At 62.0% G+C, this 27,560-nt stretch overlaps 2 protein-coding genes across 3 annotated transcripts; one reads left to right on the top strand and one right to left on the bottom strand.

Annotated features, from left to right (window-relative positions):
• Positions 1 to 2,423: 2,423 nt before the first annotated feature.
• LOC102936995 (palmitoyltransferase ZDHHC3) lies at positions 2,424 to 14,102 on the top strand. 2 transcript variants are annotated; one of them, XM_037882856.2, is made up of 9 exons: positions 2,424 to 2,637; positions 4,222 to 4,310; positions 6,460 to 6,533; positions 7,918 to 8,030; positions 8,885 to 8,946; positions 9,930 to 10,050; positions 10,533 to 10,605; positions 10,981 to 11,110; positions 11,459 to 14,102. In XM_037882856.2, the coding sequence occupies exons 1-9, from the start codon at positions 2,501 to 2,503 to the stop codon at positions 11,548 to 11,550; spliced, it is 891 nt and encodes a 296-aa protein (XP_037738784.1). In that variant the 5' UTR covers positions 2,424 to 2,500; the 3' UTR covers positions 11,551 to 14,102. The 2 variants fall into 2 exon arrangements, with proteins under 2 accessions (XP_037738784.1, XP_037738785.1); XM_037882857.2 differs by having other exon boundaries at positions 2,445 to 2,633.
• Positions 14,103 to 17,293: 3,191 nt separating this feature from the next.
• Positions 17,294 to 26,149, bottom strand: ADAMTS4 (ADAM metallopeptidase with thrombospondin type 1 motif 4). Its single transcript, XM_037883159.2, has 9 exons — positions 24,707 to 26,149; positions 22,435 to 22,758; positions 21,935 to 22,067; positions 21,405 to 21,575; positions 20,546 to 20,832; positions 20,042 to 20,228; positions 19,370 to 19,545; positions 19,076 to 19,251; positions 17,294 to 18,626 (listed from the first exon to the last, which is right to left on the bottom strand). Exons 1-9 carry the CDS (start codon positions 25,325 to 25,327, stop codon positions 18,197 to 18,199), a joined length of 2,505 nt encoding a protein of 834 aa, XP_037739087.1. The 5' UTR covers positions 25,328 to 26,149; the 3' UTR covers positions 17,294 to 18,196.
• Positions 26,150 to 27,560: the final 1,411 nt, after the last annotated feature.

The following is a 27,560-nucleotide window of genomic DNA, read 5'->3' as shown; positions in this document are numbered from 1 at the left end:
AATGACATGAAAACTAACGGGATGTTACATGTAGTGTTTTCACTTATCTGTATTCTGTTATAATGTAGTAGCAAACATTTACATTGTGTATACCCCTGTAACTAAATAACCCATCAACCAAGAAAGAAGCCTTGTGGAATGCAAATGAAGAACTTTAGCAGGCAAGTGGTAACTTGTGCTCATTTGAAGGTAAGTGGTCATTGTGTGTGATAATCAGAGATCAAACTCTCCTCTCTCTCCACCAATCAAAGAAAGAGCCCACATGGGTGGTGACCCTGTCAGCTTGTTTTCTGTGAGAAGAAGCTATAAGTGTGAATTCAGGGAAAGATCCTGCATTTCTGGACTGTTTGCACTCTTAAATGGCAAAATAACTGAACAAGAAGATGGAGATCCCCAGAGTTATTCTGGGTAGCCCTGAGAGACTTTTGGGAAACTGGCAAATTACTACATATCTGCTACCATTTGGAATTATAGACAATGATGCACCTGTACATATATTTTACCGGTTTTAACCTCTCATTAACTCTCATTTTTTTTCTTAGCTAATAAACCTTTTGATAGTTTACTGTAGAATTGGCTATGAGCATTGTCTTTGATGTAAGATCTAGAATGCAATTTGACCTGGGTGACTGGTCTCTTGGGATTGGGCCCACAATCTGGAATATTTGTGATTTTTGGTATAAGTGACCATTTATCAAAGTCCAGTTTGTCTTGGCCAGAAATGGCCAGATAGATGGGACGGGAGAGTCTAAGGTGATTGTCTGTGACTCCATATTAAGCCTGTTAGATATGAACTCCTGGATCACTGTGTTACTGGCTTGGTGAAATCTATTTATAGAACATACGCCCACTAGTTTGGGGTGTCTGCCCTGCTTTTGACAGTCTGCCCCAAGGTAGGCCCATGGACATGAGCCACTCCAGACAGAGTGACATCCCCCCACCCAGTCAATGCAAAGGAGTAACGGGATAATTTATCTGAAAAAATCCTTGATTTTGGCAGCACAGAACAGTAAGCTGGTAAGAATGAAGACTATCACTGAAAGGTATCATAACAAAATATGTAGCATACATAAAAGGCTATGAAATTAAAATACGCAGTTAGAAATATAAACAACTCAGTAGAAAAATCAACATTTATGTGTGCAACAAGTAATAAAGCATAAAGGAATGTTATAGGAATGTACAGTTGTTTTAGGTATGTGGATTCTTTGGGTGAGGTAACAGCAAAAGTACAAAGCTCAGAAACAAAAAGGAAAAATTTTAAAAATCCCAAATTTATTTATTTTAATTTCATGACTTTTGGGTGTCTAACTCATGATTTTTGAATTGTTGTGGGTGTCAATCTATCTTGGGGTTGTACACTTGCATTTAGTAAAAACTACAGTAGAAAGTCGCCTGTGAGAAGGATTTCACACAAGATAGTACAGTGCCCTGAAGGCCACATTTTTAAAAGGTATTTAGGCAACCAGTGGGATTTTCAAAAGCATCTAGGTGCTTTCAACGTTTAAAAATCAGGCCTGTGGTGAATACTTGGAAACCAAGTTCTACACAGGAGTGGAGACATATGAAAAAGAACTAGGGCCTTGGCCAGTTGACAAAGGCAATCCTCATTGCCGGATTGAACGAAACTGAAGTTTTGACACCAAACCAGAAAAATCGCTCTACTAGCAACTATTAATATTTGTCATGACAATTTGCTATTCAAGGTATCAATTAAACAGCCCAATGACAGCCGGCTGCACCCTGGTAACGAAGGTCAATGCCCTGCTCAGAGCCACAAAAACACGCTCTGCAGTAAATAATTGCAAGGAGTGACTCTCCATCCGCAGCGCAGCACTGCGGCCCAGGCCTGGCACCACCGAAGGCCGAGCAGCGACCGGCTGCAGGCTGGGTGCAGGCACCGGCACCCAGGGGCCATCTGAAGTGCGGGCCACGCTCATTTCGCGGGCTGCGTAAAGGGGTTCCCTGCATCCAGTCTGCGGGGGCAGCTCAGCGCCGGGCACCAGCCGGAGGGAGGAGCCGCCAGGTCTGGGCCCTGCGACGCCCGGGGGGGCCGCGCCGCACAGCCCAGGGAGGCGGGGGCTGCGCTGCACCGTCCTGCCCCTCCCCCTCTTTTTGCACCCACTGCAGGCGGCTCCCCCCGCCTGGGGTAACTGTCACCCATCTGCCCCCCCCAGTCGCCTTGCCACCGTCGCAGCGCATCGGCCCCCCCCGGTCTGACCCCCGTGCCCTCAGCCCGCCCTCCAGCCCCTCTCGGAGCCCCCCCCGTGCTCTCGGGCGGGGCCCCCCGCGGGGATCCAATTCCCACGTCTCCATGGAAACGGTACACAGGCAGCCCCCCCTCTTCCGCGTCCCTGCCCCCCGCCATGACGTCCGTGAAGGCGTTGGCTGCGATTGGGCGAGAGGAGGGCGGGGGCGGCGCCTGGCCGTGCCCCGCCCCCAGCCGGCGGAGCCGCGGCTGTTGCTGCCCGCCCGCTGTGTCCGGGCCCCGGCGGCGGCCATGGGGGTAGCGGGGCCGGGCCGCTGCGGGCGGGACCCGTGCGGGGCGCTCTGCCTGCTGCTCACCTACTTGAGCGTGGCCTACGCCGACTACGTCATCCTCACCCACATCCTGCTGCAGCCGGGCTTCCGGGGCAGGTAGCGGGGCCCGGGCCGCGGCGGAGTCCGGTGCGGGGGCGGAGTCTGGAGAGGGGCGGGGCCAGGTAGTTGGGGGCGGGGTCAGAGTGGGGGTGGGGCAGGATGGCTTTGCGGTGCCCCTCTGGGATGTACCCGCCTTCCTATGGCTCTGAGGGTGAGTCAGTCCCCTGCAGCTCTGCTCTGGGGTGCTGGGTCCCTGGGATGCCCCCCTGCCAGGGGTCACTAGGCCCCCGACACCTGGCTGCACTGCTCCCAGGCAGGGCGAGGGACAGAGGCGCTGCCAGAGCCACTCCCAGTTCCGCGAGCTGGCGTCTAATGGACGAGGTGCGTTCCTGGGTCACAGACGGGAACTGAGGCTCAGAGAGATGGAAGCGACTCCCCGAAGGTCACATGGGACGTCTGGCAGAGCCAGGGATTGAACCCAGCTCCCCTAAGCACCTGCCCCAGCCTCTGTCCCTGGATCAGCATCGTTCTGAGTTTGGTTTGTCTGGCTAGTGCTGTCCCTGCCACGTGTGTTCTCCCTCCGTTGCCCCTGCAGGGGCCAGAACCACTACAGGCCAGGAGCCACCGCCTGGAACTGCCAGCTCCCTTCCTTCCCTCTTCAGAACCCCGGGGCTGACCCCGGCTCCCCCCAGACTAGGTCGGCAACATGCAGCTGTCACTTCTGCACCACTGGAGGGTGCAGAAGCTTCCCCAGCCCTGACTCAGCTGCATCTCAGGTGTCACTGGCCGTCCAGGGACCAGCAGTCAGGCTGAGCAGGGTTTAGACATGTCACAGAAGAGCTTGCAGCCACCTTTGACTTTCCAGCAGCAGGGCCTGGGGTCTGAGCTCTAGTGCAGACCAGGGGTGTCTCCCACCCAGGCCATGTGGGCTAAATGAGCAGTGAGGGATTCACCAAACAGCAGGGGAGGAATCTCTAGCTGCTCAGAACATGGTTCCCTTTCTAGTGTCTGTTCCCCCTGCCTGGTAACTTGGCCTGGGGCATGTGGTGCCGATTACAGCTCTAGGACTGGGCTTAGTGCACACGTAATGTGATCCCCAGCTGCTGTCGGAGTATCCAGTGTGACCCGGCTGGAAGAGTTCCCTAGCTGGTGGAATGGACAGGTCTGGGAGGTGCCAGCTGACCCGTTTCTGCTGAGCTGTCTCCAGTCCTCAGGGAGCTGTGAGGAGGCTTTGCCTGTGCCAGCCCCCACCCTCGGTGATTGCACAGGCTGATAAATCTGCCATTTCGGTTCCTCCATCTCTGCCAGTCCCCCCTCGCCCCTGGGGTTTACACTCTTCCCTAGACTCTTCTCATACTTCTACCCCCTTCACTGCCGTTCCCCAGACTGCTCTGCACGTAGCTCTTCAGCCCTGCCCTCGTGCGCAGGGTTAGGAGCACTTTCTGGATAATCTCGATTCGTTTCCATGTATATTTAGCATTTTTAACTTACTGCCACGGCAGCCAGAATAAAGGCCTCGCACACTGGCGTTGTGTGACCGCAGATGCCGATGTTCGTAACGGAGTCTAAAATAGCCCTGGGGAGCCTGTTCCTGGGCTCGGTGTCTGACAGGTTTGGTTCTCCTTGTTCCCTTTACGCCAGCCTCTGGTGTCCGTTCCATGCCGTGATGTTTAACCTCATTGTCCTTCTGTTGCTGGCCTGTCACACACGAGCTGTCTTTGCTGATCCAGGTAAGCACCCACCATCGGCTGTTCCTCTGCCCACGCTGGGGAGGCATCAGTGGCCTAGTGGCTCAGGCAGAGAGCTGGGAAGTGAGAACTGAGGTCCTTCCCTGGTCCTGTCGCTGCCCTGCCGCACGGTCCCTGCCCTACGCTGCATCTCTCTCTTGAGAGGGTGGGAATGGAAATGGAAATGATACTGCCCCTGTTTGTAGAGGGGTCTGGGCTCTCTGGCTGAAACGCTCGATGAGAAGGTCCTGCCCCTTCTTGCAGGGCTCTCTCTGTCTTCTCTCACTAGACCCGCAGGTGTCCTTTGAGTCTAGCCTGGCTGGGCTGGCTTAGCAGTGGCAGAGAGGCATGATGATGACAGGCGGCTCCCACCCCCCACCTGCATGCCTGTGTCAGTAGTGGGTAGGGGATGGTGCAGTTGGGATTATGTTCACTTACCTGTGTGCACCCCAAGAGTCACTCTGGGGATGTCAGAGGACTGCTTGATTCACTCTCTCTCTGAGCCCCTTGTAGGACCAGATGGTAAGCAGCAGGTGGAAAGAACCTAGGTCCAGCAGAGGAGGGGACTAGGGGCCAGGACTCCTGGGTTCTGTCCCTGGCCATAGGAGGGGAGTAGGGTGTCATGGATGTACAGGGGGTTTGATGCCCTAGTCTTTACATTGCCTCTCTTGGGAGCATTCCTGTTATTTGCTAGGCCCTGGTTTAGCTTTATTCAAGGATGAGTCATGTGGCCCTTGACTCCAAGCCTGGGCCTCTGGACTACAGCCCCCCTGTTTCTTACAGTGGCTTCCCAGCGAGTCCAGATGAGTTCAGACTCCTGTTAGTGCCTTTAGCCCTTCACGGGTGACGCAACCAGCAGGTGCCTTCAGTGACGCAGGGCAGTGTTGTCATAGCAAGCGGCAGGTGTTCATCACCTGTAGTACAGGATTGAAGTGTGCAGGTTTGAATGGGAAAGCCAAGCTTCAGTCGAAGTCCATCTTAGCAGTCGTCTGCCCTTTTCCTGGAGCCTCTGGGTTTCCATCTCTGTGTCTCGGTCGCACTCTGGCCCTGTGTGTCTGTCCCTGTGCATGAGCCTAGTCTCCTGGCATCTGCTGTGTCTGTCCCCATCGCAGCCCCGCTGTGCTCACAGGTTCCACTGCCTCAGATCCCGGGTGGTAACTGTTACTGTCCGGTCCTCGAGGCACCTGTTTTCTCTCCAAGGCCTTCCCTGTGCATGTGGGCACATCCACACCAGCCCAGACCGGTCCCGTGCCTGTGTGACATCCAGCCAGCCTCTCTTATTCCTCTGTCCTGGGGGAGAAATTAACCCCTTCAGCCCCACTGGGGAGCAATACAAAATGAGTGGAAAAACTGAGTCATGCTGCTTGTTCATAAACATACTACAAACATTCCCCTATTATGCACCTCTGCTTTAGTTTTTGGAGTGGGAGCCTGGTAGACTCCAGGTTTCTGCCCTCTGCGTGGGCTGGGCTGCTGGATGCTGGAGATTTGCTGCTTTTGCAGTGACCCCAGGCCATTTTGTCACAGGTGGAATCATGTGAACTTGTCAGTGCCATCTGGTAGCGAGTGGCATCTTGCACGGCTTTGGGGTGGTCAGGGGTAGCATGGTGGTGTGTCCCTGGCACGCGATTCTGGAGCTAAGACTCCCTGACTTAGCCCCCTCTGTGACAGGGAACCCTAGAGCCATGGGTCTGACGTGGGGTCGGACGTGGGACTATCTCCCGTGGTGAGGTGACGTGTAGCCATCCCTGGGAGGGGGAACTGGAATTCACCCACCTGCTGCTTGGCGTCCTGGTCCCTTCAGAGGCTCTGGAAATGAGGAGTGAACAGAGCGTCTTAGAGACCCTACACGCCTCGCCTGGCATCAGCCAGCTCTGGGCACGTGCAGTAAGGGAAGAGCTGCGGCCACTGGGCGCTTTCCCTCTCAGATCCCTACGTACAACTCAGTGCTTATGACAAGGCTGCTCCCCCTTGTTCCCATCTCTCCAGCTTCCCCACAGCCTCCCCAGCCCAGGCAATCGCTGAGCTGGCTCCAGGGTGACCTGGGGACCTGAGAGCCATGCATGCAGGGTGTCGCGCGGTGCTGTGGCCCATCTGTGCCCTGCTTGCCACTGGAGCCCCCTCATTGTCTCCTGTTCTGGTTCCTTCCCAGGCATGGTCCCACTGCCCGATACCGCTATCGACTTCTCTGACCTGCGCGGCAACACGCCTCACAAGAACGAGCGGGTGAGTGGTGCACGGAGCTCAGTGCAGTAGCTCAGGAGGGGGCAGGGCTAGCCACTGCCAGGGATAGTGAACCCAGCAGCTTAGGGAGCCTCAGGATTAGGTGCATGGATCAGCGTAGTAGCATTGGGATGGGATTAAAGTGTGACGGCTGCTGGGCCTCACACAGCTGGGCGTAACTCACTGTCCAGCTGGTGCGAGGGGCTCCAGGAGGGACGCCTTCTGGGACAGGCTGCGTGGCTGGGTCAGTTAGGGAGTTATGAGCGGAGGGTTGCTCTGGAGATGGGTGCGAGGGGAGACGGCCCGTTGGCCTGTGCTGCAGCAGCAGTTCTGCTCTCCGATGACCCCGTCTCTTCCTGTGGCTGGAGACAGTCTGAGCCTGGGGTAGCAGGAGACTTGCCCTACGTGTTCAGCTGCCCCTAAGCACCTCGGCAGCTGGTCACGCCCCCCACGCAAGGCAAAGATGCTGAGCTGGCAGGAGTGCAGGTGGCCAGGTTACAGCCTAGGAATGGCAGAATCCTGGCATGACTGCACAGCCCCCCCATCCCCGTGTGCTGGGCTGGCAGCCAAGCCCCCCACCCAATGCAATGGCTGAGCCACAAGGGTTGCTCCCTGCTGGGTCAGCCAGCGCAGGAGTCAGTCTCAAACCTTCCAGCGGACCCCGCGTTCCCTTCGCAGCGGTGCCAGCTCTGGCTGGCTGTGGAGAACCCCCCAGGGCTGATGCAGCTGTTCTGGGAAGTGGAGCTTTGTGTCTTGTCAGGGGAGATGGCAGGGGAGCTCACAGGCTGGCAAATGCCAGGGCTCAGCATGCAGCGATCCCAGTGACTCTGCCAACAGCACTTGCTGTGCATGGGCCCAAAACTCCCCAGTGGAGAGACTTGCCCGGGGAGGGCTCCGGGATGCTGGTGACAGGCCTGATGGTCAGTTCCCTGCCAAGCTGGGACTGGTCCCTAAGTCCCTGCCCCAGGGCTTTAGTTTGTCCAGCTCTGAGCATCTCAGGGGCTTCTCCCGTGTTCCTCTCCAGCCTGCACAGCCCTGTTACCTTGCTCAAAGGTGCCTCCTAGTGGCAAAAACCCAGAGTATTTCCAGCCTGTATGGACCTGCGTGGGGAGGGAGCCAGACTCCGTCTTCTGCTTTTATATGCAAAATCCAAGGGCTTATCAAAGTGCTGGGGCTGTCTAGGCTCCCTCCCCAGCTCCACCTGTCATTGCCTGCCCCATGGCTCCTGCTGCTCCAGTGCTGGACTCCCCAGACTGCTCTGATGCCCATCGCTGCTGGCCCGCCTGTCCTCCCGGCCCCTTGCATTACCTCTGCCAGTGCCTGCTCCGGCGGGTCTCCAGGATCCCAGGGAGGGCTGCAGCTAAGAGTTCTCTTCTCTGCTCCCCAGAGCAATGAGGACTGGACGGTGTGTAACCGCTGTGAGACGTACCGCCCGCCACGGGCGCATCACTGCCGCATCTGCCACCGCTGCGTCCGCCGCATGGATCACCACTGCCCCTGGTGAGGTGCCTGCAGCTTGCACTGGGGGCCTGGTAACAGCCATGAGAGCTGCAGGGAGGAGAGGGGGGCACGTGCAGAGACCCTGGCTCCCCCTGTGGGCCCTGCCATGGCTGTTGGGCTCGTTGCTGCAGAGCAGACCTGCCGTGGCCGCGGTCTGTGCAGTGCAGCCCCCTTCACCCCCTCCTTCTCCCCCCACCTGCAGCTGCACCTTCTGCTTCCCTGCCCCACGGGTGAGGTGTCCCCTGTGCTGGGGGCGATGCTCCGAGGTGGGGGCGTGCATAGGCCCTCGCAGATGGAAGCAGAGCTCTGGGATCTCTCCAGGGATACGCTGTTCTGGAGGGGCCTGCGAATCCCAGTTCTGTCCCCAGTGCAGTGGCACCTGCCAGAGTCCTCTCTGGCCACATCACTGAGCTGGGGAGGGCTGGGCGCCACCTCGAGGCTGCAGGCAGCGGCACTGGGGACGTGATGGGGGAGGCAATGCCTCAGGGTAGCACTAGGAGGAGCTGTGTTCCTCCTGGAGGGATGCTCGGGCTTGTTCCAAATCCTTGGGTGCCCTTTGGGAGAAAGGTGTTAACCCCAGGGTCCCGGGCCTGCTTCAGCTCAGTGGGTGTCCCTGAACTTCCCGGGGGGTGTGGGATTCTCCATTGCTTGCCCTGTTGCTGTGAGCTGCCCTCCCCCAAGAAAGGGCTGCCTGTCCCTGGCAGGTGGAACCGACCCTCCAAAGGGGCTTTGCTTTGCTGTCCTTGGGTGCAGGTGCTGGGGAGGGTCAGGGACGGGACACCTGGTGCCTGACACCAGCCATTGCAGGCGATGCCATTCTGCTGACCCTGACCAGACATGTGCTCTCTCTGTAGGATCAACAACTGCGTTGGCGAGTTAAACCAGAAATACTTCATCCAGTTCCTCTTCTACACTGGTATGTGGCTACCCAGCGGGGGGGAGCCGGCTGTAGGGAGCTCTGATGCGGGCCTGGGGATGCAGCAGCAGGTGGCGCTGCAGCTCACAGCACCAGCATAGAGCTGTGCCCTCCCCCGCCGTGGGTCCCTGGCTGCTGCCATCCTGCCAGCCCCCTGCTGTTCTTCTGTCCCTCACTAGAAGGAGCTCTGGCCCCACAGCCCTGCACCGTAGGAAGCTGGCCAGCTGGAGTGAGCGTCTCCCTGGCGCCTCCTACAGCCCTTTCGCAGCAACGGCCAAGGGCAGCTTGGGCGGGAGGACCCAGGAAGCCCAGCTTGTAGCTGGGTGTGGGGGGACGCTCTGGCTGGCGTGAGCTGGCAGTGCTACATGCACCAGCTCCCTGCGTAGCCCCTGTTCCATCCCCTGCCTGCCAGCCCCTGCCCCCCTCTGCTTTGCTCCCTGCGTGACCCCAACCCCTGCCCCCTTCTGCTCTGCTCTCTGTGGGATGCCCCATAGCCACCGCCTGCCCCCTCTCTGCTCTGCTCCGCTCCCTGTATGACCCCCCAGCCCCTGCCATGCTCTGCTCTGCTCCCTGCGTGACCCCACACCAGCCCCGTAGCCACCGCCTGCCCTCCCTCGGCTCCACTCCCTGCTCCCCCTTGATGTCTCCATGTGTAGAAGCTGAAAGGACCCTGGAGACAGGGGGGCTTGGCTGTCCCACCCGGGGTGAGCATGGGGGTGGGGTGGTCAGGAGTGAAGCAGTTAATGGTGGGCCGCTGGGCCCTGGGCAGCCCTCGCAGGGCAGGTGGGGTGAGATCAAAGGGCATTAACTGGGGCTGTGACTCCGGAACTTGGCTCTGCCGCAGCCGGCACCTGCCCTTTCCCCGAGGCTGCCTCCTGGCCAGGTTCTCTGGCCTTAGCCTGGGTGGGGGATTCTGAGCCCGGCCCAAGCCCAGGGCCAGGGTGCTTGTCTCTGGCCTGCGCTGACCTGTGGCTCTGTCTCAGGGCTGGCTAGTCTCTATGCCATGGGGCTGGTGTTAACCATGTGGCTGTGGCCGGTAGACAGGAGCTTCCCTGGGAAGATGGAAGGTGTGGCTGGAGGCTTCTCTAACAACCACGTCCAGATGTAAGTGTGCAGGGATCACAGCCAGATTCCCCCCGTCCCTGGCTGCTGGGTGCAGGCAGATCCCAGCAAGGGGAGGAGAGGTCTTAGAGGCAGGACACCTGGGTTCCATTTCAGCCCTGCTCCCTGTGGGTGACACTGAGTTCCTGCCCCATAGAGCTGTGGGGGAGGGAGTGGCCCTGTGTCCCCGCATGAGGTGCTAGAGGAGCCGGGTGTTGTACCATGCCCATAGCCAGCTGGAGGTTCAGGCTGTCACTGCTGCGTGCCAGGGCCCTCTGGGACTCTGCAGCCACCGGGCTTCTCTATCTCCTGACCCCAGAGCCTCTTCCCCAACACGGAGGTCAACTCTCCAGTGGCTGTCATCAGTACAGGGCCTATGACATGCGGGTGGGTGGTTCTGGGCCAGAATCCTCAGTAGCAAGACCTGAGCCTGCCCTTGGGAATGCCTGAGCAAGCTGGGCTCTGACTGCTCCCTTCCCCCCTAGGGCTCACTGCATCGTCCTGCTGGTGGAGTCCATCCTCTTTGGGGTCTTCGTTACCGTCATCTTCTATGACCAGGTTAGTCTTCAAGGGGCACCACACCAGGTGGCTTCATGCCTCATCCCCCGCAGCACCCCCTGCTGGGAGAGTCTAGCACTGGGGTAGCTGGGAGCTCCCCCCGCAGCCAGTGCCCATACCCCACACCCTACAGCGCCCCCTGCTGGGAGATTCTAGCCCTGGAGTAGCTGGGAGCTCCCCACAGCCAGCGCCCCTATACAGCCTCCTCTGCTGGGAGAGGCCAGGGCTGGAGTAGCCAGGAGCTCCCTCCACAACCAGTGCCCCGCCCTACTCCCCACAGCGCCCCCTGTTGAGAGAGGAGTGTAGCTGTAAATCCACGCACCTCTCTCCCTGGGAGGGCTGGGCAGTGCGTCAGGCTCCCCTCTTGTTTCTCAGGTGGTCTCTATCATCACGGACGAGACTCCGATCGAGCAGCTGCGGAACCGGCTGCTGAAGGAGGCACGCCGGGAGGTGGCTCACACCCGGAAGCCGAAGATCGCGCTGCTGCGGGAGGTGTTTGGACGGGGTACGTGACCGGGGCAGGTGGAGGGTGGGCTGGGATTCCTCTGGGGCGGGGGGCGGGGGCAGTTACTGAGGCTGCCCTGAGGGCTTGTACTTCCTGGGGAATTTAGACTGGTGTAAGCCAAGATGTGACCATAACCTAGATCCCATGCTGATCTCCCACAGGACATTTGTACCCAATCGAGTGCCCCCTAAGGGTGACACCAGGGTAACTATACCTGAACAGCCTGTGTGGGCTAGGGCAGGTCCCGGGGCCGAGCCTGTCTGGGCCAGGCCGTGCTGTGATGCCTCTGGGCTCCCTGCCCACACTGATCTCCTCTCCCCTCCCCTACTCTCTCCTCTTCTCTTCCAGGCTTTGTGATCTGCTGGTTTTTCCCGTGTAACTGCAGCCCCCCATCAGGCGGGGCCCCTGCCTACAGCTACCTGCCCAACTACGACGTGTGACCTCCATAGCACCTCTGCAGATGCTTCCTCTCCTGCCTCGGGGAGGGGACTTATACTGCTGGTGGCTTTGCAGAACTTGCCACCAAACAGCTCATTTAGGCCTGCCCTGCTGCTCCCCAGTGGCAGCCTGGGGCTAGGGTGCGGCTGCAGCGCCCGGCTCTGCTGGGTCTGCCGTGTCCAGCACTACGACTCCTCCTGGGACATGGTGCCCCTGCGAAGCTGAGATTGTGAGCAGTGGAGGGGCACTCTCCAGCCCTCTGCGCCATACTCCCTGAAGCGCCTGGCTGCCCAGCGGTTCCTGGCGCCTGGGGCAGGGAGAGTGGTCACTTAGGCAAGGTGGGCCCCATGCATGACCTTTCTCCTGGATCAGTGTTAGCGCCGGGGGGCTGCCCCCCAAGGTTGCAGTTTGACACCCCCCCCCGTCACGACTATATCTGGATCCTAGTCCCCTCCCTGTGTCCGCCTCCCTGGAGCAGGGCACCCTGCCCCTGGCTGCCAGCAACTCACTGCCTGGGGATGGAGCTGGTTGTTCTGTGCTCCTGGCCAGGGAGGGATGGCACCCCTTGTACATAGCCATATGTGGCATTACCAGCGCGCTCGGCTCTGGGCACCTGGGGGGTGTGTGTGTGTGTCTGTCAGTTTGCGGTAGCTGAACTCGCTCATGCCCAGGGAAATCGGAGCTCCTGTTCTTGGCCCTGGCAGCCGCCTCTGCTGACTCGGAGCCCCTCCACGCTGTCCCCAGGGGGATGGACCGCTCCATATCGTGGGGGTGGGGGATATGCACTGGCACCCCTCTCTGGTGGTTCCCTCCATCCCAGCAGGCAGTGTTACTATTTATTAGGTGTATTACGGTAGTGCCTAGGAGCCCAGGGGCTGTACAAACACAGAACAGAAAGATGGTCTCTGCCCCAAGGAGTTCACAGTCTGAGACAGGAGATGGTGCAGACAGATGTGGGAGGCAGCAGCTAGAGCACTGGACTGGGGGATCTGCGGTAGGTCACTTCCCTTTGGTGCCTCAGTTTCCTCCTCTGTAAAATGGGCATAATGATAGCATAATGATAGCACCTCCCATTGTAAAGCACGTGGAGATCTGCTGATGAGAATTGCTAGACAAGAGCAAGGTGGTGTGATAAGGACTGAGGCAGGGCAGCGGGACGGGCAATGCTCTCTGCATGCGAGCAGCATAACCCAAGTGTTTTCTGCAGGCATCACCCCAAAGGGGGTATGAAGGAGGATGAAGAGGGCGCGGTGCGGATGTGTATAGGGAGCTGCACCAAGGGGCTTGCTTGAAAATGGAGCAAGTGGGCTCTGGAGGCTGGCAGCACGGGCTGAGAGGCGGGAGTGACTCCACATCTCCATAGCGTATGGGAGATGCCAGGTGGGTGGGGACAGGCTGGGAAGGGAAGAAGAGCCGCTTCTGTCTGCAGTGCTGGAGAAGGGGGTGCCAGGAAAGGGTGCCCAGCGCAGTGACATGACTCCTCTCGAGGGAGCTGGCATTGCCGTTCCCCACAGGATGTTTGTGCTGCAGTGGCTGGGCCTGGTCTCCTCCCCTGAGGCTGCCTAGGGCAAGCGAGAGCAGGGTTCTTGGCTGCGGGATGCCATGGACCAAGTGGGGAGCCAGCCACATGCCCAGAGGAGCTATGCTGTGCGGCACGGCCCTGGAGCCGCCTCCCCCTTCCCTGGCCAACAGAGTGGTTCCTGGCTGACTGTGCGAGTGCCAGGGGTGTCGGAGTCTCTGCTGGCTGGGGCTGATGTCTGAGCCCAGGAGCTGGCTGCATGCTGCCCTGTGTGTCTGGCCCGGTGTCCTCTATGCAAGGCCCCAGCATGGCTACTGTATCCCAAGGGCCTGGCCTGGCCTCCCCTCTTCCTGGGTGTCTCTTTGACACTGTTGTGTGGCATACAGGGTGCCAGGGAGCAGAGGCCCTGCTGCCCTGGCAATTGCTGGGGGCTGTTGCTGCCGCCCCTCAGTGGCGGCTCTGCCCATGGCCCTGCGGGCGATGAGGCTTTTCCAGGGGGTGCCCCTCTGCCCTGCTGCCTCGGTCTCCACTCCAGACTGCCCCGCCCCGTGGCACAGGCTGGGCTCAGGGCAGGGAGTTAGGGCCCTGCTGGGGGAAGGAAGGTCCCTGGCAAGATGTGGGCAGGCCAGCCTGGCACTCAGGTGAGGGCAGGGCCTGTGGTGAAGCTTTGCCCAGCTCCCAGCTGTACCCCCAGGCTGGCCTGGCTTTCCCCAGAGCCCACCTCCTGGTGGGGCGCTGGTGACTCTCCTCAGGCCCTGAGCGCCGGGAGCTGCGGGCTGGGTGCACTTGGGCACCGTTGCTGGGGGCTTAGCGTGCGGTGACCTGCGCTGGCATAACCGGCCCAGCCCGTGCTCCCCACAGGGCTGGAGTGGGGAGCCAGGGCCCTGCGGTGGGGGTGGTTGGTGGCGTAGCCTCTCTCCTGGCTGACCCACCAGCTCCCTCAGCATGTTAGCGGGACACTGCCGGGTTCTGACAGCCCTTTGGCCTGACTCCTGCAAGCTGTGAATAAACCCTGCCTGGGAACTGCTCAAGATGGCTGAGACTCTGTCTGCCTTGTGTAGTGACTGGGGACGGGTTGCCTGTGTGCTGCGTGCTGTACGTCCCTGAACTCGGCCCCACTCCCCGTACCTCGCCCTGCCTGGGCTGTCCTTGTGCTCGGTGCTGTACGTCCCTGAACCTGGCCCCTTCATTCCCTCTGCTGGGTGCATTGGTCACTCCGATATGCCAGCTGCAGTGCTCAGCCCTTGGGAGCCCTCAGGCCCCAACCAGAGAACCCCGTGCCAGGCGCTGGCTGTGCGTGATGCCATGTACAGGGGCGGGAGGATGGCAGTGCATCTCCCTGTGTGCCTGGGATTCTGCCCCAGCAGCCTGTGCTCCCCGGGGCTATGCTTTGAGCACTCTGGCCCTGTGTGTGCCCAGCTTTGGGGGGAGGGGCTGTAATCCATGCCTCCAGATCCCCAGCCTTCCTGCTCACACCTGGCAAAGGGTCCAGCTGGGGACCTGGCCTCTGCCTGTATTGTCGGGCCAGGGCTGGGCTGGGAACTGCCCCCTCACCAAGCACATCTCCGAGGGGTGCAGGGACCTCCCCAGGGACACCTAGTGCAGGTGGCTGAGCGGGCAACAGAGGCCTGGGGTCACCTGGGGGCAGGTGAGCTGTGCCCAGCTGGGATCCCAGAGCTGTGTCCTGCCAGGAGGAGAGCAGGCTGTTTGCTGCTGTCCATGTGAGTGTGTCCCAAATGGGCCCATGCCCCTATTGCAGCATTGCCCGCCTCTGCTGACCCGCACAGGGAACTGTGACTCCCCCCGCCCTGCATGTGTGGTGGTGGTGGGCTCCCTCTAAATCCAGTGGGGCCCAGAGGGGATACACCCTGCCCCCCACTGCAGCTGAGCTGCCTTTAGTGCTGGTAAAGAGGAGGGCAGAGGGGTGCGGTGCTGGGTGAGCTCCCTGCATGCCCAGCAGCTCCCGTGTCAGCCCCGGCTCCATGCAGTGGGAGGTGCAAACAGCAGGAGCCAGCGCCACGTGTGCCCAGCAATGCAGGAAACTGCCCACGTCTGCTTCCCCCTCCCCGGGGAGGGCAGTGCCAAGCCTCAGCAGGAGGAACCACTCCTGTTCCGCCTGCTGCCCCCAGGCTCCCTCCAGTGCCTGGTGCTGGCCACGAATGTGAGAGCTGCCCTGTGGGCCCAATCCTGCTGGGCCAGCCCCCTGAGCTTCAGTGTGCGCCCCTTGGCACTGGGCAGGGGGCACTAGACAAACCCTCCTCTCCTGCAGCTTTCCCCTGAGCACGCACAGGCTGGGCATAAGGAGGAGGAGGGGGGCACAGAGCAGCTGTGGAGAGGTCCTGGCAGGACTTAGCCCTCTGGCCCATAATCAGTCCTGGGAGCCAGGAATCCAGTCCTGGGCTAGTAGGTCTCGCTTGTCCCCAGGGCTCTTGCTTGGCCTGCAGCCCTGGGCCGGGCCATACACACACGAGCTGCTCTTTGCAGAGGCCTGGCACGGCAGGTCCTAGCAGTGTGCTGGCTCCCTTAACCATGAGGCCCTGGCACGGCAGCTTTGGGTTCGGGCTGCATGGTACTGGTGTGGGAGTTTGTAGGGGCACAGCCTGGCTGCCCCCTGGCTGCACAATGGAACATCAGCCCTGCCAGGGCCTGGTGCAGGGGGACCATGGGACCAGGCCGCTCAGGGTGGCTGCTGCCCGGTGGGGCAGGACGTGAGTGCCCAAGGGCACTGGGCCTGCGTGGAGCTGGCCACCTGGGCAAGGCCAGTGCCCAGGGGAGCCAGGACAGCTGTGCTGCGGAGAAGGGGGATTCAATTTGCAGCTGCCCTCGGGCCTGTGAGGGGTGGGGGTGGGGAGCAGTAACGGGAGCCGTGTGGGCCTGGCAGCTGGCACAGAGCAAGCCCTTTGGGTGCGGAGGAGGGGCTGGCGTCGCTCCCACTGTCATCGAGTGGATTCCCACTGGTGTGCAAGCACGCCTGGCCGGGAGAGCCGTGGCAGGGAAGCTCCACCAGCTTCCGCCCCGCACCGCCCCGCAGCCCCCTGGGCCGGACTCCTGGCAGCAGCCAGAGCCCCGTCCCCATCTCACGCCCTCCCTTCCCCCAGCTGCAGCGCGGCAGGGCTGGGCCGAAGCAGGGACCCCTCGGCGCGGTCAGTCCAGCCCCGGGAACAGCCGTGGGAGGGAGACGCTGGGCAGAGTGAGGGGCTGCACCGGTCCCGGAGCTGGGCGGGACCAGGAGGATCGACACACCGGGCAGGGCAGGAGCCACCAGCTGTAGCACCAGGGGCAAAAGCAGGCACTGCCAGGGCAGCAACATGCAGCCGGCCCTGTGCATTATGGGGCCTGGGCCCCGCTCCTGGAGCAGTGATGGGGTGAGGGGCTCGAGCCCGTAGTGCAGCTCCCAGGGAAGGTGGCTGAGTGAGGACACAGCTGGAGGGGCCGGTTGGTCAGCCCCAGCAGGGCCCAGACCCCCTGCGCAGGGCGTTTGCTGAGCTGGCTCTGTGAGCCGAGCTCGCCGGGGCAGTAGCTGCTCGGCTGTGTGCTGGATCCCTGGGGGGAACGACCTGCCGAGCCCCGCTCCGCTCCCGGACACTGGAGCCCTGCTGGCTGGGGTGGGAGGAGGCTCTGTCAGCTTGATCGGCGGCAGGAAGTGGAGGAGGATCCAGCGGCCGACACCCAGGCCCAGGGTGGGCAGCCCATGGCCACAGCCGGGCGCCTCGCTGGGACAGGAGACGGGGGGATCCGTCCTCCTCCCACCCACGCTGGTGCTGCCCCGGGCACTTCACTGCCCCACCACCGCCTGTCCTTGGGCAGGAGCGCCGACCTCCCAGGGGGCGCAGCAGGGATCAGGACTCCCCGATTCCCAGGTCGACGTGCTTGCCCCTCCAGGGCTGGGCCGCTGGCAGAAGCCAAAGCCAGGCCAGGCCAGTGGGTATCACCGCCCCCCTCCCTGCCCCATGCTGGGCCTTCTCCAGCCACATCACCCTCCCGGGCTCTGGGGACAGGCGCCTGCAGCAAAGGGGCTGGTCTGACACGGGACAGCAGTGAGGATGGGGGCACGCCCCGCTCCACAGCCCCGGCCTTTCCCAGCAGGAGGTGCTATAGAAGTGGGGCCGGGGCACGGCTGTGGGTGGGCCCAGCTGCGCTCCTGCTCCAGCGTGCGGGGCGCGAGCGCGGCCTGACCGGGTGGAGTGTGGCTCCCGCGCGCCCAATAACCAGGCGTCAGTCGAGTGTGGTCTATAAATAACTTTGGCAGGTTTTTATTACAAAAAATAATGACAATAATTAATAGAAAAATGCAACTGGTGCAAACCGGCAGCAGCCATGCCAGCAGGGACTTGCCCGGGCAGCGGCCCTTTGCTTTAAATAGACCTTAAATTATTACTCGCAGTCCCTCCTTTGCTGCGTCCGCAGCCACTGAGCAAATGGGCTGGGGGAGGCTGGCTCTCTGCTCCTGGGCACTGCCAGGTTGCCACGATGCCAGCGCAGCACCAAGACCAGACAGTGCTGGGGTCACATGCAGCAAGGCCTGGCCCGCAGCACCAGAGGGCCCTAACTCAGCCCTCATATTCCTCTCTGCAGTGAAGGGGGCCGCATCCTGCCTGCCCCTCCCAGCCCCCAGGACCAGGCCACGGCCTGTCAGTCCTCTGCTGCCCAGCGCACCAATGAACCCTGTGAGACCCAGCTCTAGTGGGGACAGAGAGGTTGTGGGGGGACTGAGGTAGAAGCTGATTCAAAATGTGCTTCGTGGCTCGCGCCTGGTGGGACATGGAGCGAGTTTGCCGAGTCTCAGCCAGGCCGAAGGAAGGTGCTGAGTGATGTACCATGGACAGTGCCCATGGCCCCAGCCACGAATAAATACCCGAATAAATAGAGACCCGGCAGTTGCAAGTGTCCCCACCAAACAGGTCCCTTTGGGAACGCCACAGCGGCTCCCAGCGCAGATTCCCCTTCAAATGGCCGGACACAGAGCTCTGTCCCACGGAGCCCTGGCCTGGCAGGGGGAGCCCCCAGGGGTACCCTGAGCTGGGGGCTCCAGCATCTGATTCTGTCTTTGGGACGGGCTCCAGCCCATTGGTCCCTGGTACCAGGGGAAGCTGCACCGGGTGCTGCCACTCCAGCCATGAGCTAAACGGCTAATGCCGGGGGGGTTCCTTGCGCCCGCGCCGGTTCCTCAGGATCTCCAGAATCTGGGCCTTCTGCTTCAGCCACTGCTCTGTCGGCCGCTTTTCCTGCTTGGGCTTGAAGAAGGTGTATTTGAGCCGGGGGGCTTTGTGATCGCTCACCACCAGCGCCTGCAGAGTGAGCGGCTCGCGGAGTGGCCCGCGGCCCGTGATGATCTCTGTGGCCTTGGTGGCCCCGCTGTAGCGCAGCGTCACGCTGCCCGCCAGGCTGACGTCCAGCTCCGAGGGCACCAGGACGTAGTTCCCGTTCAGGGCGTAGGTGCCGTCCTGCCTCCGCAGCGCCAGGTAGATGCCATCGCTGGCCGTGGCGGAGCTGCTGCTCTGGCGGATCAGGATGTGCGTGGCCCCAGCCGGGATGGTGACCACGTCATTGTAACCATAGCTGAAAGGCAGAGGGATACAGGCATCAGGACGCTGGAGGGAAAACAGAGGGAGGGACCTGGGGGCTGGCCCCGAGCAGAGCCCTGGGGATGTGGGCTCTGGCACCTGCTCCAGAGAATTTAGCATAGCTCCCCCTCATGCCTGCGTCTCAAAGCGCTCAGCATGGTCCAGCCCTGTGCACCGCCACTGCTTCAGGAGGGGAGAGGACTGGGAGAGCCAGGGGCTGCAGGCTGGGATTGAGGAGCCCAGAGCTGGGGGTGGGGATCCTTCCTGTCCCTGCCAGGGCTTGGCAGTTCTTGCTATTAGCGCCTTGTTACCATAAGCTGGTAATGAGCTGGGCGTGGGGCCCTGGCATTCCAGCTCCTGCTTGCCCTCTGCCTGCTCTGCGTGCACTGCCCCTTGCCCAGGCCCTGCCCCCGGGCCAGCCCGCAAGGTGGGGTGGGGACTCACCGGGGCTTGGTGAAGGAGCCGTAGGTCTTGGAGCAGCGGGACCCATCTCCGCCGCACACCATGCACTTGTCAAACTTCTTCTTGGAGCCGATGACGCGGTCGCAGCCAGCGTGGACGCAGCGCCCCTGCACGCAGACCGAGGTGCTGTCGGGGGAGCAGGGCGTCCCATCCGCCACCTAGAGATGGGGACAGAGTCAGTGAGGCCTGGGCCAGTCCTCTCCCACCACGGCTTGGCTCCACAAGGCCGTGTGCCCCCCCCCCCGCCCCGCACAGATCTGGGGAGCCCTCACTTACCCTCGGCTCCAGCACGTAGTAGTAGCCCAGGGCCCGCGACTGGCACGTCAGCTTGCACTGGTCCTTCTCGGCCACTCCGCTGTAGCGGGGCACCCAGTCCATGGGCGCGGGGAAGCCCTTGAACAGGTCTGAGCGGTGGTTGTAGACAGCACATTGCTGCTCCCGGAAGGTGAGGGCTAGAACGAGACACGGGGGGGGGAGGGGGTGCTGGGTCAGTGTGGGGCTGTGCTGGGCCCTGGCTCCTGGGCAGTGACACCCACCCATCACCACAGCCTCCCCCCTTCCCTGCGTTGGCGTCTGGGAGATGCTCTCAGGGCCTTGCATGGACCTTTTCCCTGTCCCAGGCCCCCCCAACCCCACCCCCATGTCCAGCTGGGGCTAGCTCAGCCCACCGGCCCTTCCCAAGGGGTTCCCCCTTTGTCACCCCTGCAGCAGCAGCACCCTGGCTCAGGGAGGGGAGTTGGCTCCTGGGGTATTAGTGCCAGTGCACAGCCAGGCGTGCAGGGGCCTCTCTCTGAGCTCCCGGGCTGGTGCCAGCTGGACCCAGCCCGCCCTTAAGGAGGGTCGGTGTTCGGAGCAGGAGGGATGCTGTGCTAGCCAGCCAGCGGCTCCTGGGTCCTTGTGGGGGGAGGGGAAATGCTGCCTCCCCGGTGACGTGCTGCCCTCACTCACCTGTGCCATCCGGGCACTCCTGGGTGTTGCAGGAGCGGTACTGGGTGCGCTTGCCCTCGCAGTATTTGCCACCGTTGCGTGGGACGGGCTTGTTGCACTCGCGGGTGGAGAACTGCACGCCCCCGCCGCAGCTCCGCGAGCACTTGCCCCACGGGCCCCAGGAGCCCCAGCCGCCAGGGGTGGGAGTCTGCAGGGAGAGACAGAGCAGGGTTAGAAACGGGGACGGGGGAATCAGAGCCACGTGGCCGCCAGGGGGCGCCCTGGGCCCAGGCACCCGGCGCCGTTCTGCAGCTGGGAAGCATAGAGGGGTGCTCCATCCCTCCCAGTCCCCAACCACCCCATACCTGCCCCACTCCCTCCACACTCTGCCAGTCCCTGAGCCCCGCCCTCACCCCTCTCCTGGCTCTCCCATGTGCCTTTCTGCCCCCCGCAGAGGAAGGCAAGTGCTTTGCCCCCTGCCCCGCCTTGCAGGTGCCCAGAGCCCACGGGTAGCAGGACACTCACGTTGAAGGCCTTCATCTCCACTTTGCTGATGCAGCGCCCATTCATGCAGGCCTTGCCCTGTCCGCAGGCGGTGCCGTCTGCCCAGGGGAAGTGCTTGGTCTGGCACATGAAGTGCCCGTTGATCCTGCCCGTGCACCACAAGGAGGAGCAGGGCGGGTGCAGGTTGGGGCAGTGGCGGGAGTCTGGCCCAAAGGTCAGCTGGCACTGCCGGTCCGCATCATAGTTGCTGCCCGGAAAGGGGGCCGGCAGGCGCAGGGGCTCACGAGGCTTGTCCAGGAGACAGTGACCTGTGGGGAGGGAAAGGGTTGGCACATGAGGGGCCCGGGCATCACAGACAGGATGGGGCAGAGCTGGCTCAGGGTGTGTTGTGTTGGGTCCCCCCCACCCACTTGGCGAGGGGACAGCTGGGACAGGAACACTGTGTGGGGCGGGGAATCATCCCCAGACCAGCATGGGCAGCAGAATCTGCCTAGGCAGAGATGTCCCCTCCTTCGGCCAGGCCAGGGACCCTGGTAGCCCGGGGGGCCGGCTCAGCTCCAGCCTGACTGGCAGGGCCTGGCCGAGGGCTGCTGGGCCCAGGGTGATGGGGGCGGGTCTCAGTCCTGTTCCTAATGCACAGCTGTTTGCCCCACAAACCACGATCCCTGCTGGCACGGGCCGGCCAAGGGTCTGATGGGTGAGGGGGGCTGAACTGTAGACCCATAGTGGGAGTGCAGGGCTGGGACAGCAGGGGGCTGCAGGTCAGGATTCAGGGGCACTGGCAGAGCTGATTTGGAGAAGCTTGCCCAGTCCCTGCCCACGCTGTGCCTAGCTCTGGCCAGCCGTGTCATGGCTCCCGGCTCCCAGGAGGGGTCCTTACCATGGCCGTTGTCCAGGAAATCTGTGATGAAGCGGGCACTGCAGGGTGACCACAGCTGGTCGGGGTCCACGTAGGACATCACCGGAGCCATCATGTGGCGGGTGCCGCTGGCGTGGGAGTTCAGGTCCCCACAGGCCTTGGCGTTGTCATGGAGCATGTTGAACACGTGGCCTGGGAGGGGGGAGATGAGATGGGGTCAGTGTGTGGCGCAGGGACCTGGCCTGTGGGGCCTGCCACGGGGAGGGCATGAGAGGGGGGCCCTGGGCTGAGGGGGGGGGGCACTGGGCAGCGGGGGCTCTGCATGGGGAATCAAGCAGCTGAGCATGGTGATACTGGGACTCTGATCCCCCGTGCTGTGTAGGGGAGGGGGAGATGGAGCAGGGAGGTCGGTGTGCAGTGGGGAGAGGTGTGGGGGTGGGAATGGAGATGGAGCAGCTGAGCCTGGCCATGCTGGACTCTGATTCTGTGCCTGGCAGGGCTCTGGGCTCTCGCTGCCTCGTGATGCCCTGCCCCCGGCTGGCAGCACTTACCAAGTTCATGGGCCGCGGTGAAGGCCGACTGCAGCCCGTCATCCTCCACGATGGAGCAGCTGCGGGTGGGGTCGCAGACGGTGCCCACATCCGCCATGCCCAGTGTGTCGCACGTGGAGAGGCCACACAGGTTCTGCGGGAGAGAGAAGACGCTGGGGCATGCGGGGCGCTGGGACGGGGGGCCTGCCATGCCATCCCAGCCCCTGGGCCTGAGGTACGCTGTGGGGCCAGTCCCATCTCCCCCAGCTGTGAGCTAATTCGGGGTACCCAGGGCTAGTGCTGGATTGGCCAGGCAGCCCCTCCAGGGGTCCCCTGCCCCAACAGGGGCCTGTCCCCCATCTGAGCTTCTCACCCCCTGATGGCCACTGGCCATTGCTGATGTGGCGAGGAGAGTCTCGGAGAGGCGCTGCACTGGGGGGGGGGCTGCACTGGGGAGAGGCGTCCCGGGGGGGCTGCACTGGGAGGCTGAACTGGGGGGGTTGTACCGAGGGGGAGCGTACCTGCCGGGTAAAGAAGATGGCCGTGTCGAAATGCTCCGAATCCGCGTCATCCGGCTTGTTGAGCCCTTTCTGCCACTGGCAGAAGTTGCGCAGCATCTGGGCGGCGTTGGCCGTGACCTGCAGCCCGTCCTCGCCGGCCCCCAGCACCACCAGCCGCGTCACCACCAGCGTCACCGGGTTCCGCAGGCTCGGGTGGCGGAAGAACTTGGCGGCGGCGGCCATGACGGTCAGCAGGTAGCGCTTGAGCCCGGCGCCATGGAACTGGGCCATGTGCTCGTCCGCCACCACCAGCGTCTCCACGTAGCGCGGCACCGAGGCGAACCGCTGTGGGGAGGGAGATGGTCAGAGACGGGGTGGGGGCACCTAGGCAGCCTGCCTCGTGGCGGGTTTTTCATATGCAGGGCCCGGCCTTTGCCCAAGGGCTGTTCCCAGGATCCAGGCTGTGCCCCAGGGCTGGAGCTGGTTCATTCTATGGCAAGTGCAGTCAGAGGTGGGGTTGGGGGGCTAGGACCAGTCACTGTCTCAGCCTAGGGGGCAGGGTGGGCTCAGACAGACTCTGAGGTGTGAGTGTGCTCAGCCCCATTTTATAAAGGGAGAAACTGAGGCACGGAACAGAAAAGGGACTTGCCTGGGGTCATAATGTCTGTGCAGAGCTGGGAATAGCACCCAATCCCCCCACCTTCCCCCTGCTCTGACTACTAGACCCCACTTCTCTCCCAGAGCTGGGAACAGAGCCCAGGCATCCTGACTCCAGCCCCTGCTCTACCCAGGCTCCTCTACCAGAACCGAAAGGTGAACTCTGAGCTCTGGCCCAGGGGGCCTCTGCAGGGACAGGAAAAGCTGGAGTTTTCAGCTCCTCTAGCACCAGGCGATGGGCCAGGGGCAGCTGGGAGCCTGTGCCAACCCGCCTGCCCCCGGGGCAGCTCCAGCGGTGGGCGGGGGGAGGAGGGGAGCAGCTGTTTCCATGGCAGCGAGCCACCCTCCCAGCTGGGTTCCGAGGCAAATGGCCAAGGTAGACATAAACAAGTGACCCAAAGAGCATTGGAGGGGAGATGGCTGGCTCAGGGAGGGGACAGGGCTTTCCACAACAGCCTGGCCCTGCTACAGGGGTGGCAAATAGCCAGAATCCCCCCACCGCCTCAGGACAGGAAACTAACCAGGATCCCCCCACGCCCTGCAGAGACAGGAAACTAGCCAGGAATCTTACGGTTGCCAACCCTCCAGAATTGTCCTGGAGTCTCCAGGAATTAAAGATTAATCATTAATTAGAGGTTGTGTCATGTGATGAAAGCTCCAGGAATATGTCCAACCAAAGCTGGCAACCCTAGCCAGGATTCCCCTGCCACCCTGGGACGGGAAGCTAGCTGGGATCCCCCACCATCAGGCAGAGATGGGAAACTATCCAGGATTCCTTCCCGGGCAGAGAAGGGAACTAGCCCGGCCTCTCCCCGCCCCCTCCCGCCCCTGCAGAGACTGGAAGCTAGCCGGGATCCCCCCCAGGCAAGGACGAGAAGCTCGCCGGGATCCCCCCCCCCCAGGCAAGAGGAGCTCGCCGGGATCCCCGCCAGGCAAGAGGAGCTCGCCGGGATCCCCGCCAGGCAAGAGAAGCTCGCCGGGATCCCCGCCAGGCAAGAGAAGCTCGCCGGGATCCCCGCCAGGCAAGAGGAGCTCGCCGGGATCCCCGCCAGGCAAGAGAAGCTCGCCGGGATCCCCCCCAGGCAAGAGAAGCTCGCCGGGATCCCCCCCAGGCAAGAGGAGCTCGCCGGGATCCCCCCCAGGCAAGAGAAGCTCGCCGGGATCCCCGCCAGGCAAGAGGAGCTCGCCGGGATCCCCGCCAGGCAAGAGGAGCTCGCCGGGATCCCCGCCAGGCAGAGAAGCTCGCCGGGATCCCCGCCAGGCAAGAGGAGCTCGCCGGGATCCCCGCCAGGCAAGAGGAGCTCGCCGGGATCCCCCCCAGGCAAGAGGAGCTCGCCGGGATCCCCGCCAGGCAAGAGGAGCTCGCCGGGATCCCCCCCAGGCAAGAGGAGCTCGCCGGGATCCCCGCCAGGCAAGAGGAGCTCGCCGGGATCCCCCCCAGGCAAGAGGAGCTCGCCGGGATTGCCACACTCCAGGATTCCCCCAGCAGCAGGAGCGGGACTGGCTCACCGGGCCACAAGGACCAGGCTCGGGGGGAACCCGGCCTGGGGCGCACGGCCGGGGAGGCAGGCCCGCTCTGCCCGCCGGTGAGGACCCTGCCCCGCCCCTTGTGGATGGTGCCCGCAGCCGCCCCTACCTTTGCTCTCCTGGAGGACGCTGCTGCGGCGCGGGGCTCCCTTCCGCTGGCGGCAGCTGTGCCCGGAGCCTGGGCGCCCACGGTACACATGGTGCCATTGGCTTTCTCGGGTATCTTCTTCCTGAGCACGTGGGCGCCGGCTCCAGCCACTGCGTTGGGCACCCCCCCGTCCAGCGGCTGCACGTGGTACTCCGAGCCGTGGTGCTGCAGCACCCCCAGCAGCGACACCCCGTCGTAGTTCACGGCCGCCACCGAGTCCGGGTCCGAGTTCACCGTGCCGGTGTAGTAGCTCCCCGGCTCGCTCGACCCGTCCACTGCGGCTGGCTGCCCGCTCCTGCCCAGGTACTGCACGGTCAGCCCCTCGGCCAGGAAGCTGGGGTCCCTCTCCAGGTCCAGGACCAGGTCTTCCTCCAAGGTGCGGATGCGGTAGAGAAGCCGCGGGCTGGGACTGCCGCCCAGCCCCTCCCCAGACACGCCCGCCTTGGCTTCGCCCGCCAGGCGCTCCGGAAACACGATTTCCTCCCTGTAGTCACCAGCACCGGCTGGCTCCCCCGATGCCAGCACGAGGTGGCAGCAGGCAGCGACGAGAAGGGGCAGCGTCGCACAGAGCGGGCTTCCCATGGGGGCACAAGGGTAGACGGGGGACAAAATACGATCACAAGAGCTCTGTGATGTTACACTGCCCTGGGGAGGCCCTGGGCTTTCCCCTTAACTAGCAAGAGCAGCTGTAATGAACGACAAGGACGCGGGGCTCGTGCTCTGCAGAGCCACTCGGTCAATGCTCTCAGCAGCACCTGGCACAGGGCGGCTCCTAACAGCAGCTCCGAGGGGAGCCCGTCGCTGGGAGCGGGCTCTGCGCTCGGCGAGGTTCGCGGCAGATGCTGACCCAGAGCCAGAGGAGGCGCGCGCTGCCTGGCGCTTCAATCGTTTATAAAGCGTCTTCTCAGCTCTTTTGTTTCAAGTCCCAGCCCTTCCACGGACTATTCCTTCGGCAAACTGCAGGGCGGGTCGGATCCTGGTTGGCTTTGCAGAGTGCCGGCAGGATGGGGCTGGCTCTAGCTTTCAAACCTTGGCTGAGGAAAAAACCAAAAGTTTTTCTTCTCCTTTTTGCAAAGAAACAGAAGGAAAAGTGCCCACAGGGAAGATGTCAAGTTATTCCCTCTAGAAGCTGTCTCCCAGTTCGCAGCCCTCTCTGCAAACCCCTGCAAGCTTGAGAGGAGACTTTCTTTCTTTCTTTCTTTCTTTCTTTCTTTCTTTCTTTCTTTCTTTCTTTCTTTCTTTCTTTCTTTCTCTTGCTCTCTGCTGAGTTTCTCTGGTTGCTCATCCCCGCGCTAGCCCCTTTTAACAGCTGTCTCCCGAGAGCGGCTCAGCCCCCATTGGCTGAGGACAAGTTTTTGCAATCTCTTCTGTTATTTGACGCAATTGCCCCTGTCAGAGCTAGTCCTTGTATTGTTGTTGTTGTTTTTTTTTTTTTAAATGAAAACTAAAGGCTATTGGGAGGGGGGTTGGAGGTGGGAACAGAAACGGCTGGCGGCCGGCCCGGCCTTCCGGCAAGAAGTTGGCACTTTGCCCCGCTTGCCGAGTTTTTTCTACAATTTGTAGCTTCGTTTGAGGAGTATTTCTCCTCTCTCTCGCCCCCTCCATGAGAAGAGAGGCTGGATACTGCGGTGATGGGTGCCCTGCCCAGGACATGCAGCCAGTTGGCTCCAGATTCTGAGGGCTCGGATCCTCCTAGAGACAAATCCAGGTGGTCCCGCCAGCTCCAGACGTTCAGAAATCATGAGTCAGGCTGCAGAAAGTCATGACACCGCAAAAAATAATATCCTAACCGTTGGGTCCTTTCTTCTGCCTCCTGCTTCATGGCCGTGGGCCTCTCTGCAGTCAGAAGGGCTGGAAAGTGACTCTTACGTTAATCCCAAACCACGTGACTCCTGGAGCTGGGGCTTTAAGAAAAACACCAAGTATTGCTAGAGTTGGCGTTGGCGGCCCTGATTTCCTGCGCTCCCAGCACTCCTGTTGACTCCACTGCGTCAGGACAGGGAGGAGCCTCTGGGAGAGCCAAACTCCCTGTCTGACCAGGGCCAGTCCCTGCCCCCTTCTGCCACAGCTTCTTCCTCTGTACAGGCCAGCACCTGGCACGGAGCAGGGCTTTTCATCCAGAGATCTCAAAGCTCTTCCTGAAGGTGGGGCAGTGTCACTACCCTCATTGGAGTGGTGGGGAAACTGAGGCCTGGAGAGGGGCTGTGACCTACACAAGAGCACAGAGGAGCTCAGTGCCAGGGTTTGGAATATAACCCAGGAGTCCTGGCTCCCAGGCTGAGCCTCCATCCCAGCAGCTGGGGGCTCGAGTTCAGCAGCGTGTGCAGAGTAAGTGGGAGTCTGGCTGTGCTAGGAATACAGGAAGGGGCCAGCAGAGCTGGCTTGGGCAGTGGCAGACCCGGTGCCTGGGGCTGTGCTGTAGGCCCCCTTGCCACCTGCTTTTTGCCATCGCTGCCTACATGAATAGAGGGCATTTGGGGCAAAGCCCCATGGAATCGGGCTGGGTGAGGACAGGCCCTCCGAAGGCAGTGAGAATAGGGATGGCAAGAGGGCCAGCTCCACAGCAACCTGCCAGCACCCTGAGGGAGATGGCCTGGCAGCCTGGGCTCCCCCAAGAGCAGGGGCTCCCCCTGTTCCATCCCCCCAGGCCTGTCCCAGACACTCCACATGTGCTCGGGTCCTTGGGGCTAAAGCTGGCATGTCTGTGACCTCCTCTGTCCTAGGGGGCTGCAGTGTGGCCGGACACCCCTCTGCCAAAGCCTGGCAGGTCAAAGAGGGGCCGTCCCCTGGGGCACTGTGCCCAGGGGAGTCTGGG

The sequence above is a fragment of the Chelonia mydas genome, chromosome 24, assembly GCF_015237465.2.
Source record: "Chelonia mydas isolate rCheMyd1 chromosome 24, rCheMyd1.pri.v2, whole genome shotgun sequence".
Classification (NCBI taxonomy): Eukaryota; Metazoa; Chordata; order Testudines; family Cheloniidae; genus Chelonia; species Chelonia mydas.
Note: the sequence above shows the minus strand (reverse complement) of the source record. Positions and strands in the feature narration are given on the sequence as shown.